This window comes from Astatotilapia calliptera, chromosome 9 (genome assembly GCF_900246225.1).
Source record: "Astatotilapia calliptera chromosome 9, fAstCal1.2, whole genome shotgun sequence".
NCBI lineage: Eukaryota > Metazoa > Chordata > Actinopteri > Cichliformes > Cichlidae > Astatotilapia > Astatotilapia calliptera.
Window position 1 is genome coordinate 30580186 of NC_039310.1, and position 17153 is coordinate 30597338.

Here is a 17153-nt window from a genome sequence, read left to right on the forward strand (position 1 = left end):
ATTCTTCACGTTTAAAATAAATGCCGTTGAAAACAGTGTAACTCAGTTTAACGCAGGAACCTGAAGTGTCCACAAAGTGACCAATCACATTAGGACTACGGGGGTCCGCCTCCAAACTGCCAAAATTAATTTTATTTACACGAGCGGGATTTCTCTCCGAGCGCAGAGAGCGCGACGCTGCAGCAGCGCGTGGAAAGCAAAGCAGACGTTCGCGGGTGCACGAGGGCTTCTTTGTGCGCGCGGCTGTCGAGGTCTACACGCGCGAAATTTAATTACGCGCATTGTTACAACATAATCATCATCCCGTGGGCCGTGGAGGGAAGAGTCAGGCACAACACCCGTGGGTGCAGAGCTGATAGCCTGGGATCACTTTACTCTCTCCTCTCAGAGTGAAGACGGTGATGGAGGAAGAGGAGGAGGGAGCAGAGGGGAGCAGGTGGTCCCAAGAAGAGCCTCCGTATTTCAACAGTGACCCTGAGCCTCCAAAGTAAGAGTGCGCTGGGTAATGACGACTGTAACAGCTGATATACCTGTGACGTCACATGGATCCTGTTAGTGTAGCTGTTTGTTCACACTGACTACTAAATACTTTTACTTTGAAATGTCAGGCACACTTACACATGTCACCAAACCAGACACACATCAGGCGAACAGTATGTATTCATATGTATTCACTCACCAGCTGCAGGAAACAGAATCAGGTAAGGTCCTCAGGTGAAGCCTGAGTGTGTGGTGTTTGCTGTGACTGGGAAAATCGGGAGGCCTCCTTGTGTAGCGTCCCCCAGAACAGTAGGAAAATACTCGTGTGGACAAACAGTGCAGATCAGGTTTTTATTATTTTCACTTTACTGCAGGAGGTCATTTGACTGTTGTTAGAGCGATACAAATGAAAACGTGTGTGTGTGTGTTTGCAGAGGTCAGAGGTCACAGTCTCCAGTAACATGCTATCTGTCCGTGAGGAGTCACTGGTCTCATGAAGAACCTCCATGTTTCAGCAGTGATCCTGAACCCTCAAAGTAAGAAGCAGTTTCTTCTGTAGCATGGACTGATGGAGTCCGTCTTGTTCAGTGAATCATTTACACGACGATCCATGAGTGCGACCTTTAAACTGTCTGTGTGTGAGGGGAGAATGAAACCAGACAACAGAAAGGCACAAGTTAGAGAACAGATTCCAGCGTGCTTGGAGGGGTGAAAGGACTTGGTCTGAATAGAGCCTGAGTGATGAGGGTCACTTGGCCCATGGTGCATATTGGTGGGTGGGCAGGGAGTGAGTCTGGAGGTGTGAGACCTGATTGACCTGAGACACTGACCAGGTCAATCAGCTGGTGTGCGGGGTCACCTGTGATGGTCCTGGTTTACCTGAGACAAAACACTTTTTCAAACACAAGTTTGTCCACTTTGACTTTTCTCTGTGACCATCAGAGCTTCTGCACAGTGTCATCAAATCTGCATGTTTGTCACTGACAGTCGATGATTTTAGTGATAAAGAAATGTGTTCACAGAGAGAGGAAGAGGAAGAGGAGCGGTGTCTGTGAGGAGGAGCAGCTGTCCTGCTGTGCTTTGTGTCAGGACATCCTGAAGGATCCAGTCTCTACCAGCTGTGGACACTGGTTCTGCAGACAGTGCATCTCCTCATACTGGGACCAGTCTGCTTCATCAGGAGACTGGTCCTGTCCCCAGTGTGGAGAAAGATCCAGAGCTGGACTGCAGACAGCCAGTCAGAGCAGCTGTGTACAAAGTAAGACTGAACATCTGTCTGCTGATGGACTCATTTCTGAAAACTGGACTTCTTCTTGTTGTTCAGACATTGAAGAGTTTTCTTTCTGTTTTTCTTTCAGCAGATGTTGGTCTGCAGGAGGTTTTAGATGAACATAAGATCAGTCTGAGGAGGAGATGTGAACGTGTGACTGAAGGAAGTGATGCAACAGGAAGTAGAACTCTGCTCAACACCATCTACACTGAGCTCTACATCACAGAGGGACAGAGTGAAGAGGTTCATAGCCAACATGAGGTGAGGCAGCTGGAGACAGCTTCCAAGATGGACGCCCTCCATGACGCTCCAATCAGGTGCCAGGACATCTTTAAAGCCTCACCTGACCAACAGAGACCCATCAGAGTGGTTCTGACCAACGGCGTGGCTGGTGTTGGAAAAACCTTCTCAGTGCAGAAGTTCACTCTGGACTGGGCAGAGGGCTTGGAGAACCAACATGTCAGTGTGGTGGTTCTGCTTTCATTCAGGGAGCTGAACCTGATCAGAGATGAGCAGTACAGTCTTCTGGAGCTGCTCCATGTTTTCCATCCAACATTACAGAAGGTCACAGCAGAGAAGCTGGCTGTCTCTCAGCTTTTGTTCATCTTTGACGGCCTGGATGAAAGCAGACTTTCATTGGATTTCACCAACAGGAAGCTGCTGTCTGATGTCACACAGAAGTCATCAGTCAGCCAGCTGCTGACAAACCTCATCCAGGGGAATCTGCTTCCCTCGGCTCTCGTCTGGATAACTTCCCGACCCACAGCAGCCAATCAGATCCCTCCTACATGTGTTGACAGGCTAACAGAAGTACGAGGCTTCACTGACGCCCAGAAGGAGGAGTACTTCAGGAAGAGATTCAGTGATGAAGAGCTGTCCAGCAGAATCATCTCCCACATGAAGACATCCAGGAGCCTCCACATCATGTGTAGAATCCCAGTCTTCTGCTGGATCACTGCTACAGTTCTGGAGCACATGTTGACTACAGAGCAGAGAGGAGAGCTGCCCAAGACCCTGACTGACATGTACTCACACTTCCTGCTGGTTCAGACAAAGAGGAAGAAGAACAAGTACCATGAGGGACGTGAGACGAGTCCACAGGAGCTGACGGAGGCTGACAGGGAAGTTCTTCTGAAGCTGGGGAGGCTGGCGTTTGAACATCTGGAGAAAGGAAACATCATGTTCTACCAAGAAGACCTGGAGCAGTGTGGTCTGGATGTGACAGAGGCCTCGGTGTACTCAGGAGTTTGTACAGAGATCTTCAAAAGAGAGTGTGTGATCTTCCAGAAACCAGTCTACTGCTTTGTTCATCTGAGCATCCAGGAGTTTCTGGCTGCAATCTACATGTTCCACTGTTTCACCAGCAGGAAGACAGAGGTGCTGGAGGACTTTGTGGATATCTGGAATGACATCACATCGCTTCATGAGTTTCTGTCAAAAAGTATGTTGAGATCCCTCCAGAGTAAAAATGGCCACCTGGACCTGTTTGTCCGCTTCCTTCATGGCCTCTGTCTGGAGTCCAACCAGAGACTCTTAGAAGGTCTGCTGGGTCAGACAGAGAGCAGTCCAGGAACCATCCAGAGAGTCATTAAGAGTCTGAAGAAGATGAACAGTGATAAAATCTCTCCTGACAGAAGCATCAACATCTTCCACTGTCTGATGGAGATGAACGACCTCTCAGTACATCAGGAGATCCAAAAGTTCCTGAAGTCAGAGAACAGATCAAAGAGACTCTCTGAGATCCACTGCTCAGCTCTGGCCTTCATGCTGCAGATGTCAGAGGAGGTTCTGGATGAGTTTGACCTGAAGAAGTACAACACATCAGAGGACGGACGACTGAGACTGATTCCAGCTGTGAGGAACTGCAGAAAGGCTCGGTGAGTCCAGATGTGATCATTAACATCCTTAATCAGTGTAGAAACACACCCAGTATATTTGCAGACTGTATTCCCTCTCCCACCATATTGTGGGCTCTGCACCAACATGGCGAAGTGTCACTTAGAGAGAATTTGAAATTGTGCAGCAGAAGTTAGATATTTTTGTCTTACACCTGATGTGATAATTCTGTTCTGTGATTGCAACATGATGTAATTCAGCCAGGGGCCCGTTCTTCGTACCTCGCTTACTACATCCAAGATCAAATCATCGCGCCAACTTTGAGCTCGCTAATCCGGTTCTCCGAACACACCTGTTGTTGACGATTAGTACAGCTGGATGAAGTAATGTGAGATCACTGGGTGGCTTAAAAGGGCCTACGCATCGATAGTAGAAACATTGATCAGCAACCCTTTAATTGGTCGTCGAAAATGTCGAAGGAGCGCGCTCGGTATTTTTCGGCAGCAGAGCAAGAACTCTTGATTGAGGGATTTCAGGAGTTTCAGAGTTTAAACGCAAGGGAACACTGCAAAGGCTGCAAAAGCAAGGAGAGAGGGCTGGCAGAAAGTTGCTGACAAATTAAACTCGTAAGTAATTTAATAATAATAATGGATTGGATTTATATAGCGCTTTTCAAGGCACCCAAAGCGCTTTACAATGCTACTATTGCCACAATGCACCCCTCGTCAACAAGTTGGTTAAGTGAATAATACCCTCACGGGAAAATCGATATCTCTCTATGAGCACACTGTCGCGCTGAGCTAAAGGATCCTGTCTGTCCCGCAATATACGCTGGATTCTGAGGACTCTCCTTATCAATCTTGCACCTTCCGCAATGGGTGGCTCGCGTATACGGACAGGACATGGCTGCGACAGGCTTCCCAAATCCACCTTCGCTTTTATAGCCGTGGTCTCTCATCTTGATTACGCGAAGTAATTGTGTGGATGCCCTCACAGGGCATCCACACAATTGAGTTCCTGTTTCTCTTTAAACTTTATTCTTATAGTTGCTCTGCGTTTTTCGGCACTTAATTACTCCCTCAGTTTTCAGCCGATTTTCTCCGTTCAAACTCTAAACTGTTCTGCTATTTCTGCTTATTCCAGCTATATCTTTTGGTGTTTATTACTATTATACTTTTTAAAATATTACACTTTTTTCCTTTTTTTTGTCCCATTGAAATGAATGGAAAACTTCCACAATTCTGCTAAAACTTGCTTGTCTTTGAAACTTAACTACTTCCTCATACTTTCACCTAGAAACTCCATTCAAACTTTAAAATGTTCTCAAATGATTGGGCTTTTCCTGTGTGATTCAGCTTTTTCATATCTGTTACTGTTTTCATTTAATGCCTCTTTAAGTTTTCAGTTGCAGTTTTGTGATTTTTCAGAAAATACATGCGTTGCTATGGTTGCTATGCAATTAACTCACAGTGAGTACTGGTGCGTTCTGAATTTTCTCTTCATGTCTGAACAACTTCTTGCTACTCGTTCAATTTCCACTCAAGCCCCACAAATTATACATCAAAACGTAGGTATTTTTTCTGGCTTTAAGACCGTGTCACTATAATTATTGTGCGAGTTACGGTTTTTTCACAATTTGCCTTGAAGTGACACAAGGTCTAAAAACTCCCCATTCAAAGTCTATGGGGATGTTGTGAAACTCAGAGCTGAAATACTGAAACTGAAGGCATTTTCAAATCGTCATATCTCCTTTTTTTTTTTTTTTTTTCTTTTGGCCTGTCCCGTTTGGCTCTGTTGCATCAGAATTGTTGTCTAAAGGCAAAGAAAGATGCCCAACGGATTTACTTTACCAAACTGACCATCCCAGCCTTGCCGTAATGGTCCATTTGATTCACCTTTTATTGTTTATTTTATTTTCACTTACTGAATACGGGACAGACTTGACTGAGGGAAAGAAGGGGAGAAAGAAAGAGGGGAAGAGAAACAGCTGAGAAGAGGGACGGGGGAGAAGGGCAAAAGACAAAAACCAACAGAACAGGCAGAGGGAAAAAAAAGCATATATCAATCACCTGGATCACCTGCTGAGAAAGAAAAAAGAAAGCAAGCAGAAGAGAACAAGAGTAATAGAATAAACAACATCACAATGATATATGGGAATATGACAGTAAATACTAAATGTTAAACATTATTGTGCAGCACATAAGATCAACAGAACACAGTGTGCTTTGAGGTAGGAGCCAAAAAGGGTGTAGTTTGTGGGTGTGATCACCCGTGTGTACACCTGTGAGCATGGACGCGCTTGTTTTTTGTTTTTTAAAAGGTTCCTTCATGTAATAATCTGCTAGAGGGTGTGGGGGGGCCACAGCCCCGTCCTCCAGGGCGTGAAGCAGGTGTGGAGGAGATCAAAACTCCAGACATCCAGAGGCCCCCAGAACACAAGAGACCAAGGAAGACCAACAGAGGGGCAGCTGCGCCACTGTCCCGGAAAGAGCTGAGGAGAGTCCCAGATGAGGGCTCACTCAGCAGCCGCGGAGCAGAAGCCAGGGAGAGTTGCAGTGACGCGCCCGTGAGCTCCGCCGGCAGCCAGCTGCGCCTGAGTGACCGAGCCCCAGGCCGTGAGGCCGGGGGCACCCCACCTCCGAAGTGGCCCGAGCGAGCCCCAGGCTCCAGGCCCCGATAAGTGGCCGCCAAGGAGTGAGCCGGTGTGTACCTGGACGCCCATCCACAAAGAACCACCAACGCACCGATGTCTGAGGGGGTCCGCCACTGGCAGGGGAAGTGGTGGTAGGGCGAGATAGGCCTCCAAACCTTGGAGGGCCTGAGATGTCCCCAGAGAGGTGGCGCCTGACACCCAACCTGACATATAGACACAGACATACAGGCACACACAAACATCCATTCCCACCCTCATGCTCTCATATGCACTTACTCCACACTCAACCAACGTGGAGACAGACATAAAGAGACGTTGTACACACGATCACACTCCCCAAGCGTACTCTACAAACCGGGTCTAGGTACCCTTGCCCCTGGAGGGGGGAACTGCACCCAGACCCAGGTGGTGTTTCCCTTTTCCCTGCGGTGGGGGGAGGCAGACCGCCCCGACTCCGCAGCAGCAGGAAGGCTCCACACTCCAGACCGCAGTCGGACGGCCAACTCCTCCTCCTAGTCCTAGCCCCCCTGCTCCAGCAGGTCGCAGAGAACGGGGGTGAGAGAAGACTCCAAACCTCCCTCCACCCGCTCATTGTAATGTTGATGCATGTGTGTTCTAAGGTGCATTTAAAACCCAGGAGGGCTTGGAGCTACCTGCCAGAGAGCAGCAGGTAAGCGCATGGTCCCTCCTGCTAGCCCTCAATGTCTACGTGTATTTAAAATTGAGAGGTGGGCAACGATGCCAGGGGTGGGGTGTACACCCTGATGGTACTTTGGACTCCGTGTATCGTGCCCACCCCCAAGATCCTATATGTATGTGTAATGAGAGTGTGAGTAATGTGAATGTCTAAGTTGTGGGATAAAATTGAGGCAGAGGCAGCCAGAAGGGGACAGAGGGGGGGTAGCCTCCTCTGCACCCTGGTGACATACCCCTACTCCAAGGCCCTGCATGTGTGGGTGGTTGTGGTGGAGCGGGAAGAGGGAGGCAGCTGGAGATGGGGAGGGAAGGAAGGGAGGGGCAAGTGACCCCTCCCTGGGGCCAGCTCCCCCGCTGACCCCAGTAGGCACCCCCACACTCCGCGACCCGCCAGGGAAAGGGGGCCCAGGCCCATCCAGACCGGGGCCCAGTGCAGCAGCGCCGCCCGGCCCCACAGAGCCCGGGACAGTCCACCCAACCCCACCACAGAGAAAACTCCACCCACCCCACCATCCACTCATCTTCCAGACTACATAAGACAATAAACACCCAGGCTGAGATCTTCCTCCACCTCTCCTGTATCTCCCCCTCCTGCAGAGGGAGCTCCTGAGGAGAGGAAAGCTCCTGCAAGATGTGACAATCTCCCCCACCAGTTGAAGAGCCCCCCAGGTGGCTCGACGCACCGGCGTCACCCTGCTCCAGGGCTGGGCCCCCATGCACCCACCCGCCCACAACCCCGGCAACACACCAACCAGGACCCAAGCCCCCGAGGCCCGGTCCGGGTCCCAGCCCAGAGACGGAGCGCCCCCAGAACCTCACGCCCATCCCGAACCCACCCAGGGGCAGCCAGGCTACCAGGTCAGTAACCCACGTCCGTCAGCACAGACCCTCCCCTAGCCCCGCTGCACGCAGCCGCGAGGAAACAGTCACCTGAGAGCCAACAGAGCCCCTAACCGGACATGACCGCTACCCCGGGTTGAGCCCCCCAAGGAAGATGCCTCCGGGGAACCCCCCGACGCCCTAAGCCTGTCCCTACCCCCACGTCATATCTTCTTAACGAAGCAAAGTTAAGACATGAGGCTTGTCCCCGTATATCTTCAGACACTCCTGACGCTCACAATTCAAGAATTATTTTCTCACCTATTTCTCACCTGTTACCTCTCTGCCATCTATAATCCAGTTTTGAGATCCCTTCCCCAGACGCCTTAACGCCCACTCACATCCTGGGCCATCTGACCTCAGGAATTCGCATGATAAGGTGGGGCCAGGTTTCACAATGAGCTCACCCGAAACTGTGGCTGATTGGGACCCACACCCAGTTTCACACCTTGGCTCAGGCGATTAGAGGATCATCAGGGGGTCCTTTTGTCCCTCTGTGGGGGGAAACTCCCACTAGGTTTATATCTGGGACTCTCCACCATTTGACCTTAGAACTGAAGAAGCTTCTCGGATGAGAGGTGAAACGTCTTCAAGCAACTTAAAGAAGTCCAGACGCTTTTCTTTGCAAGCTCCTTTGACTACGATGACCTGGATGACTGAGAACCTTCACAGACTCACCTATTACCATTCTGAGATGAGTTAGACTTGTTTGAGGGTAGGAAATCTGTCCTCCTCTCAGTTTTCAAACTCTGAAAATGAAGCCGTTTCTTCTCTCGTCATATCTCCGCGACAAAGTTACAAAGAGCTATGAAAATCACAGTCAAAGTTCACCAAAGTCCGCTGATTCACCCAGTACAAGAATTATGATTCTATCCCACCTAGTTTTGTGAGTTACACGACGTTTTGTAACTCCAAAAAACGGCGTTTTTCGCCTCTGAGCACGATCTAATTCTGACTGCTCATCACCCTGTTTTCCAGGCGCCCGCTCTCTTTCCCAGTGGCGCAGTTGGTAATGAAACGGATCTTCAGACCAAAGTTCATGGGTTCAATTCCACCTTGGCCCACATGTTTTTTTTTCACTAAAAATTGATACACTATCACAGGCCTGTAATTCATATTGATAATTTATTACATTTCGGCAAAGTTTAATGATTTTAGCAGCTTTTCTAATATGGACCTCAGATTCTTGTTAACAGTCCATGGCAGAAATACATACAAGTACACAGCCTGATGAAGCAGACAGAAGCAGTACCTCTGATTGGTGGACTGAAATTGAGCAGAACCAGGTTGTTCTGCCTCTTTTCACCAGAAAGTTCAGTGTTTTCTCAGCCTCTTCTGCTGTTTTTAATAAGAATTTTCAGCTTTTTCACCTTTTTTCAGGTATATGAGAACCAGTTTGGCTCAGTGACATGAGTATGAGATGAAATTCTGCTGATTTACCTCTTTTCTGCCAAATCTTCAACCATTTTACCTCTTATCAACATAATTCTCAGCAGCTTCTGCTCTTTTCAGCAGAATTCTGCTCATTCAACTCTTTTCAGCAGAAAGAGCAGAATTTTCACCTCTTGTCAGCCCAAATTCATCTTATTCACCTCTGCTGCAAAATTTTCCGGCTTTTCACCTCTTATCAGCATAAATCTCAGCTGTTTTAAGAAAAAAACCTCCTTTGAGCATTAATTCTGCTGATTCACCTCTTTTTTGCAGAATTTTCAGCCTTTTCACCTCTTTTCATAACAATTCTCAGCAGCTTCTGCTCATTTTAGCAAAATTGTCAGTCTCTCCACCTCTTCTTTGTGAGAATGAGTTTGGCTTAGTGAGACAAGTTGCTACCTTGAGACCAGAAGGGCCAGGTTCGAATCCTGCTCAGGGCAACATTTTTTTTTCACCACTTTTCAGCAAAAATTTCTCCTTCTTTACCCCTTTCAGTAGAATCTTTGCTTTTCACCACTTTTCAGCAAAAAATTTCTGCTTCTTCACCTGTTTTCTGCAAAATTTTCAGTTTCTTCACCGCCACACAACTTTTTGCAATTTTTTAACTTTTTCAGCTTTTTTCAGCAGACATCTTACGCGTTAAGGCATCCACACAGCATTTTCGCAGGAAATGCAAATTTTTCTAGTTTACTATTACTACTCTAAAATATGAATTACATCTGAAATAATCAAATACATGAAATAGAATGATTAATAGTACATTTCCTTTTTTTTAGGACATGACCTGTATGTATCTGTATGAAATCAATGAAAGAATCAAATACTGCATTATCTTTAGTTACATTGATAATATTTATTTATGGAAAAACAGTGGAAATATATCGCTGTTGCTTTCTTATAAATGAAGCGGACATACCTGAGTGGCCGCGATCTAATCCTGTTTACATAAAGTAAGCCTGCTCCCAAGCAGGTTTACGCTTACGGATCTGTTGCTATGACAGCAAGTCCTGGATGAGCTTCGGAGAACCGAACAATCCAAGATCACGCAAAATCGTCAACAATCAAATCCAGCTAACTTACTTAGCGAGGTACGAAGAACGGACCCCAGGAGTGGGTAATGAGCACCATGCACTGCAGTGTGATGAACGCATGGGAGGTATCTCCTTTTTACCATCCTTACAACATGCCCAGCTAACCTGCTCAATGCAACACAATGCATGACTTCACAGTCGGAGCCAAGATCTTACTTTTCCATTCTGTTTGTGCTTTTCCTGCAACATTTGAGTTTTTGAATCAAGAATAAAGATTTCTTAGAATCTTAGTTATGTTATAATAATGTAAGTTAAACGTTTACTAAATGTGGTGCGGCAGAAATTAAACATCTTTACCGTCTCTTTTCTCGTTGAGTTCCAGATTGTTTCTAGCTGATCCCAGAGACTTGCTTTGGATGAAACTTTTGTGTAACCTATCTTTGAATCCACTAAATTCCAGATCTGTTCAGTTGGAATCAAATCTGTACTTTGGCCATCACATCAATTCCAATACTTCACATTGTTTTCTCTTGGTCAGGTAATCTTTGTACAGACTTGAAGAATGCTTGGGGTCATCGTCTCATTGCATGAACCCATGACTTCTCAGTTTCAGTCCAGAAGAGATTGCCCACACAGTTTGAAGAAATGGAAGCCCACGCAATCATCAAATATCTGCCGTGTTTTACTAAATTTTTAATCCTATTTGTCTCAAAGACCTTCCAGCATCATAAAGTCCTTTTAATGCAGATGTTTCCTTCTCCATGAGCTCTCGATATACTATTTTTCAAGTCAAGTGGCTTTATTTTCATTTCAACCATGTTCAGTGGTACAGTACAAAGTGAAACGAGACAGCGTTCCTCCAAAACATCAGATTATGACATCACTCTGTTTTCTGTTTGGATGCTTCACATCTGTTTTATAACTCACATTTTATTTTCTGTTCACAGACTGAGTTCTTGTGGACTCTCAGAGACTCACTGTGAAGTTGTGGCCTCAGCTCTGAAGTCCAACCCCTCCCACTTGACAGAGCTGGACATGAGCTTTAACAACCTGCAGGATTCAGGTGCAAAGCTGTCCGCCGGACTGAAGAGTCCAAACTGTCAACTTAGGATTCTGAGGTCAGTTTACTGATTTGAGCTGGGATATTTATTAAATAAACATTTATATCAGTTTACTTTTTGAATACGATTAAAATTTATTTGTTTCTAATGTTTATATTCAGATTTAAAGGCTGCAGCCTGTCAGAGGTGAGCTGTGCTGCTTTGACCTCTGCTTTAAAGACTAACCCCTCCCATCTGGTAGAGCTGCACCTGAGTGGAAATGACCAGAAGGAATCCGATGTCAAGGGTCTGTGTGCTTATCTGGAAAGCCCTCACTGTAAACTACAGACTCTGAGGTCAGTATGAGAAACACGTGTGGCTTTGTTGAGGCCTGAGCTGCTCGAGCTGGCATGCCCCATGCAAGCCGGCTTCTATACAGTTAGCATGTACGGGGCCCAGCCGTGTTTTTGGTGGGCTTGGTTCCACCTCCTCTACTATGACCCCACCTCACTGCAGTTGCACCTTTTGCCTGGTACCTAATAGTAACTCCCAGTGGTTTCCACCTGGGTGGGTCCTCTGGGGCTGCTTTTCCACCTCGCTGGGCTGTGGTGGGCTAAGGCCTCCTCTGTGGGGTGTGATTGTGGAAGGTGGGGTTGTGTGTGGTTGGTGGGTTACCCCCCTGGTCCCCTACCATTAGGTTTCCTCTCTTCTTGTAATTCACAGCACTAGCATAGTACACACTCACATAAGATTTAATAGCTATATTTACTAGGGCTGGGTGATATATCGAGTTTTTAAAAAATATCGATATATTTTTATACGAGATATAAGGTGTGACAATATCCTTTATATCGATATAGTCTATGTTACGTTATAATTATACTTGTGGAGCCGCAAGTTTGCCTCTTTTACGTCCACTTTTGTCTTTACGCAACGTTACTCGGCCTCGCCCCTCCTCCCCCATCGCTTCACCTGCAGGAAGCGACAAGATGGACATGGCAAATCTCCGTTAACGAGCACATTGCCCCATGCGTGGGGCTGGACGCCGTCAACGTGTTAGCTAGCTAACCACGCTAACGCCATGCAGCCCAGAGGCGCTGCGCAGCCTAAAATCCTTGCATTTTCTCAAAAGTTGACAGCGTGCTTTATGTATGAATTCTGTTTGTGCTTGATGGCCGCGAACCGATTTTATGTGGTACACAGCGCTCAGCAATCTGTCAAAAATGTTTTAGTACGACTTTGGTTTGATGGATTGTCGGAGCATTACGGCTACCGAGGAGCCTTCGCGGAGTGATACGTACTGTGCTTCAACGTAATATTACCCTACTGTGTATAAGGACTATAAATGGCACCTGTTAAGAGACGTGGTTAGGAAGAGGATTTCAAACTCAATGCTGTCAGTCACGCAGTACAAGTTGGGAACAGAGCAGCTGTGAAATCTGTCTTTGTTACTATTCTCAGCGTCTTTTAGTTTACATTTTGACTGCACAATTGTGAGCTTTTTGTTATGCACAAAAACAACATTGTTTTCTTTTATTTATGGAGCATTATTATTTAATAAATGCTCATAATTTATTTTTGAGTAAATTTTATGTACATCTATGCTCTATGTTAATAAAAGTGCCTGTGTGACATCTGGGCCACAGCTTTGACTAAGAACTCTTTTTGTTCTTACTTTATGGCTTTTAAAAAAAAATCGAGATATATATCTTATATCACCGTCCAGGTAAAAAATATCGAGATATGAATTTTGGGTCATATCGCCCAGCCCTAATATTTACATACGACTGTAGGACTAACTGTAGGGGCTGGGGCAGGCTGGGTTAATTATTTATAATAATAATATAATAACATGGAAAAACAGACCTGCAATAGAAACATATTTATGAGCAACGGGAATAAAAATGACCGAGCTAAGATCCTGTGGGACTTCCAGATACAGACGGACAAAATGGTGGTGGCTAACCAACCGGACATAGTGGTAGTGGACAAACAGAAGAAGACGGCCGTAGTGATCGATGTAGCGGTTCCGAATGACAGCAATATCAGGAAGAAGGAACACGAGAAGCTGGAGAAATACCAAGGGCTCAGAGAAGAGCTCGAGAGGATGTGGAGGGTGAAGGTGATGGTGGTCCCAGTGCAGTGGCTCCCAAGCTAGGCAAGTGGCTCCAGCAGATCCCGGGAACAACAGCGGAGATCTCTGTCCAGAAGAGCGCAGTCCTGGGAACAGCTAAGATACTGCAGGACCCAATAAAAATGTAGATGGGCCAGTAAGACTCTGATTCACTAACCTGAGGGATGTTAGGTAGGACACCTAATTATTATTAAGGTTAATTAACATCTATGCCATCATAACGTCTGTTTTCAGCAACAGAAAAACTTTGCAGAATGGAAACCAATGTGAAAGGCCTGTTTTGTTTTTTTTCTCCTTTGAATGTTTGCTCATTAATGAGAAACATGTATTTCTTATCCAGTCACTCCATGAATCAACAGAATAATTGATAGAAATCAAGATTACTTAAATATTCAACAGCTGCAGCTCAAGTAGAGACCTTCCTCATTTGGGTTTTTATCATAGTATTCTGATGTTTGAACTCTGGTGATTCGAGTGGCTTTGATGGGAGTGTAAATATCATCACATCAAAACCTTAGATTAGATGTGTGCAGTGCAGATTCATCCTGACCATGAAGGGATTGTGGGAGTTTAACTCCTCTTTTCAAATATTATGGTTCTGTCATAATGCTGGTGTTATATTGGATTCTTGTGGTGAAAAGAGCAGAACTGAAAGATGATGCCTTCATTTTCCCGGTCCATTTACTTTCCAACCCTCACCTGTAGTCATGAGATCTGGGTAATAACTGAAAGAGGAAGGTCGTGAATGCAACCGGCCAGATTTCACCATAATGTTGCTGAGCTTAAACATGAGATGAGGGCCTTCGACATCCAGACGGATCTCAGAGTAGAACTGCTCCTCCTTCGTATCGAAAGAGTCATATATAGAGTATAGCGATTCAAACGCTTTGGGCCTCTGGTTAGGACGCCTCCTGGAGGTTGTTTTCAGTTAGAGAGGAGGAGACCCCATGAGTAGAGGGTCATGGATGGATTTGTATTCAGAATCAGTATCAGAATCCTTCCTTAACCCCGTATGAATGCTTTTAAACTTTGAAATCCAAGGATATTATCAGAGGCAGATTTCCTTCCTATTTCCTGTTTTTCCTGCAGCTGTGTCCATCTGTATCACTCTGGCTTCACAGTGTGATTTAGGACTTTCATCCATCTTTACACTGAAGGAGGATTAAACACTTTGGATCATTTTTATCTTTGCAGGTTGTTTTTTTTTTTTTTTTTTTTTATACTAGAATCCATTTTTGGTTAATTGTTTGTTTGGTTTTTAACGGATGTTTTCGGTTATCAGCGTCATCTGTAGACTGATCATTTAGGTATATCCACACATATCTTTTCCCAGGGTGACATTGGAAGAAGTGTATAAATGAAACTCGCAGCACTCACAGAGGCGTTCACTGTGTACGCTTTTGCTTCATGGAAGTAAAATAACTTCTGTTGTGTTTTATTCTTTTTTCAGATTAGATTCATGCAGTTTATCAGAAACCAGCTGTGATCATCTGGTCTCAGCTCTGAAGTCCAACCCCTCCCATCTGAGAGAGTTGGACCTGAACTATAACATGAACCTGCAGGACTCAGGAGTGAAGATGCTGTGTGGATTTCTGCAGAGTCCAGACTGTAATCTGGAGACACTCAGGTCAGAGTCTGTCATGTTTCTGTCCGACAATATTGTGAGTGAAAGTTGACTGTGGGTTGAATATCAACTAAGGTAGTAGATCAATCAGATGACCACACTAATGACATATAGAGAGTTTGGTTGGGGGAGCAGACAGTTTGTCCTTTTTAATTCACTTCATATTTTCAAATTCCTTCAGATTCAGTCTCTGCGGTTTGTCAGAGATCAGCTGTGCATATCTAGCATCAGCGCTGACGTCCAACCCCTCCCATCTGAAACATCTGGAGCTGAGTAACAACAATGTGCAGGATGCAGGAGTGAAACATCTGTGTGGGTTTCTGGAGCGTCCCTGCTGTACACTGGAGAAACTGAGGTCAGACATCACATTTTAGTTGTTGCTGAAATGAATATGTGACAGTTGCAGATATGACTGTTATACTGACCCCACTGAGTCTTCACTGTAAAATCAGTTGTTTTCAGTGATTTTCATCCAATCGTAGACACTTCTCAGAGTAGCAGTTGTAAGATTGTCTCATGATTTGTGATTTTAATCCATAAAAACTGTACTGGCTGAAATATTCAGAGATAAATATGTCCTTACACTTTTATAGCCTTCCAGCTGTATCTTAAAGTAGACAAACTGAAAATAATAACGTTGTCCTGCATGAAGTATGTAGGCTCTGTGCTCTAGCACTAGCTTTTCTCCTGACATGTAATTAGTCTGCATGAGTTCTGGCATAAGGGTGTTTTAGAGGAAGTAACATGTTGTCGGCCGTATTAATGAGAGGTCTTTTTCACTGTTTGAAACTGCATGTTGGCTTCAGGTGTTTGAAACGCTGATAAATAAACTTGCATGATTTTAAAGTTTAAGGAGCTGCAGCTTGTCGCACATCAGCTGTACTTCTCTGGCTTCAGCTCTGAAGTCCAACCCCTCTCATCTCAGAGAGCTGGACCTGAAGTACAACAACCTGAAGGATTTAGACGTGAAGCAGCTGTCTGATCTTGTGGAGACTCCAGACTTAAGAGTGGAGTGAGTCACTGCTGATTTTAGCAACACTGTGTTACATGTATATTATTATGTATGCAGTATATCCCAGAGCTTGATTTAGCTAAAGATGATGGTGATGGCTGTTGTCTGTGTTGATCTTTGCAGGAGATAAAGCTGGATGTAGCTAACAGCCAGTAAGATGCACAGAGATACCTGCCCTCTTTTTGTCTCTCCGCAGCTTGGTTGGTTCTGATTGGACCTCATCTCTCCGCAACATTATTATCTCATTTTTATTAGAGATGGACCGATCCGATATTACGTATCGGTATCGGTCCGATACTGACCTAAATTACTGGATCGGATATCGGAGAAAAATAAAAAATGTAATCCGATCCATTAAATATCACGAAAGCACCTCACAAAACTTGCAACACACCGTAACTCACCTCAGAACGTTAGCACGTCGGAGCAGTATGCATCACGTGATAGAGCGGCTGTGGCATGCGGGACCTGTGGTGGTCTGGATAGCATGTGGAGCTTCGCTAGCAACCTGGCATTTCATCTCCGACAAAGTTATCCCGAGAGAAGTAAAGCAAGTGTGTAAGTCCATCTCTGAATGTTTGTAAAGCATTCCCACGTTAAGCTTAACGAGCGACTGCCTCTCGCTCTCTGGCTGCTACTTCAATCGTGAAACTGCTTAAATGATCAGCTGATCGGCTTTTCTGTCGCGAGTCCGTCTCTCTTGTTTGTTTTTGGTCCACTTTGCACCAGAAAGAGGAAACCAGCGGCTGAACAACAGCAGCACGTTTAAGCTTGATAAGCTGTTGTTAGAATTTATTTATTATTACTTTCTACTCCAGGATCTTTTTCTATGTAGCTGACGGCTGGTAACTGTGCAGGGGCGGATCTAGCAAAGTTTAGCCAGGGGGGCCGATAGGGCATTAACTGGGAAAAGGGGACATAAAGACATACTTTTCTTTCTTATTCTCATTTAAAATGTCGAGCTTTTAATAAATAATTATCTGACACCCAAAGTTTTAATTTGATGTAAAATGAATAGAAGTCAATTACTGTATATAGTGACTATTAAGTCTAATATATATACCCTA

The 17153-nt window shown here is 45.4% G+C and overlaps 1 protein-coding gene across 2 annotated transcripts; it reads left to right on the top strand.

Annotated features, from left to right (window-relative positions):
• Positions 1-168: 168 nt before the first annotated feature.
• On the top strand, positions 169-16371 carry LOC113029523 (NLR family CARD domain-containing protein 3-like). Of its 2 annotated transcripts, none has more exons than XM_026180406.1 (10): positions 169-487; positions 915-1016; positions 1503-1738; positions 1842-3627; positions 11224-11394; positions 11499-11672; positions 14901-15077; positions 15256-15429; positions 15922-16086; positions 16210-16371. In XM_026180406.1, exons 1-10 carry the CDS (start codon positions 402-404, stop codon positions 16214-16216), a joined length of 3078 nt encoding a protein of 1025 aa, XP_026036191.1. In that variant the 5' UTR covers positions 169-401; the 3' UTR covers positions 16217-16371. The 2 variants fall into 2 exon arrangements, with proteins under 2 accessions (XP_026036191.1, XP_026036190.1); XM_026180405.1 differs by having other exon boundaries at positions 174-487; positions 1839-3627; positions 16210-16370.
• Positions 16372-17153: the final 782 nt, after the last annotated feature.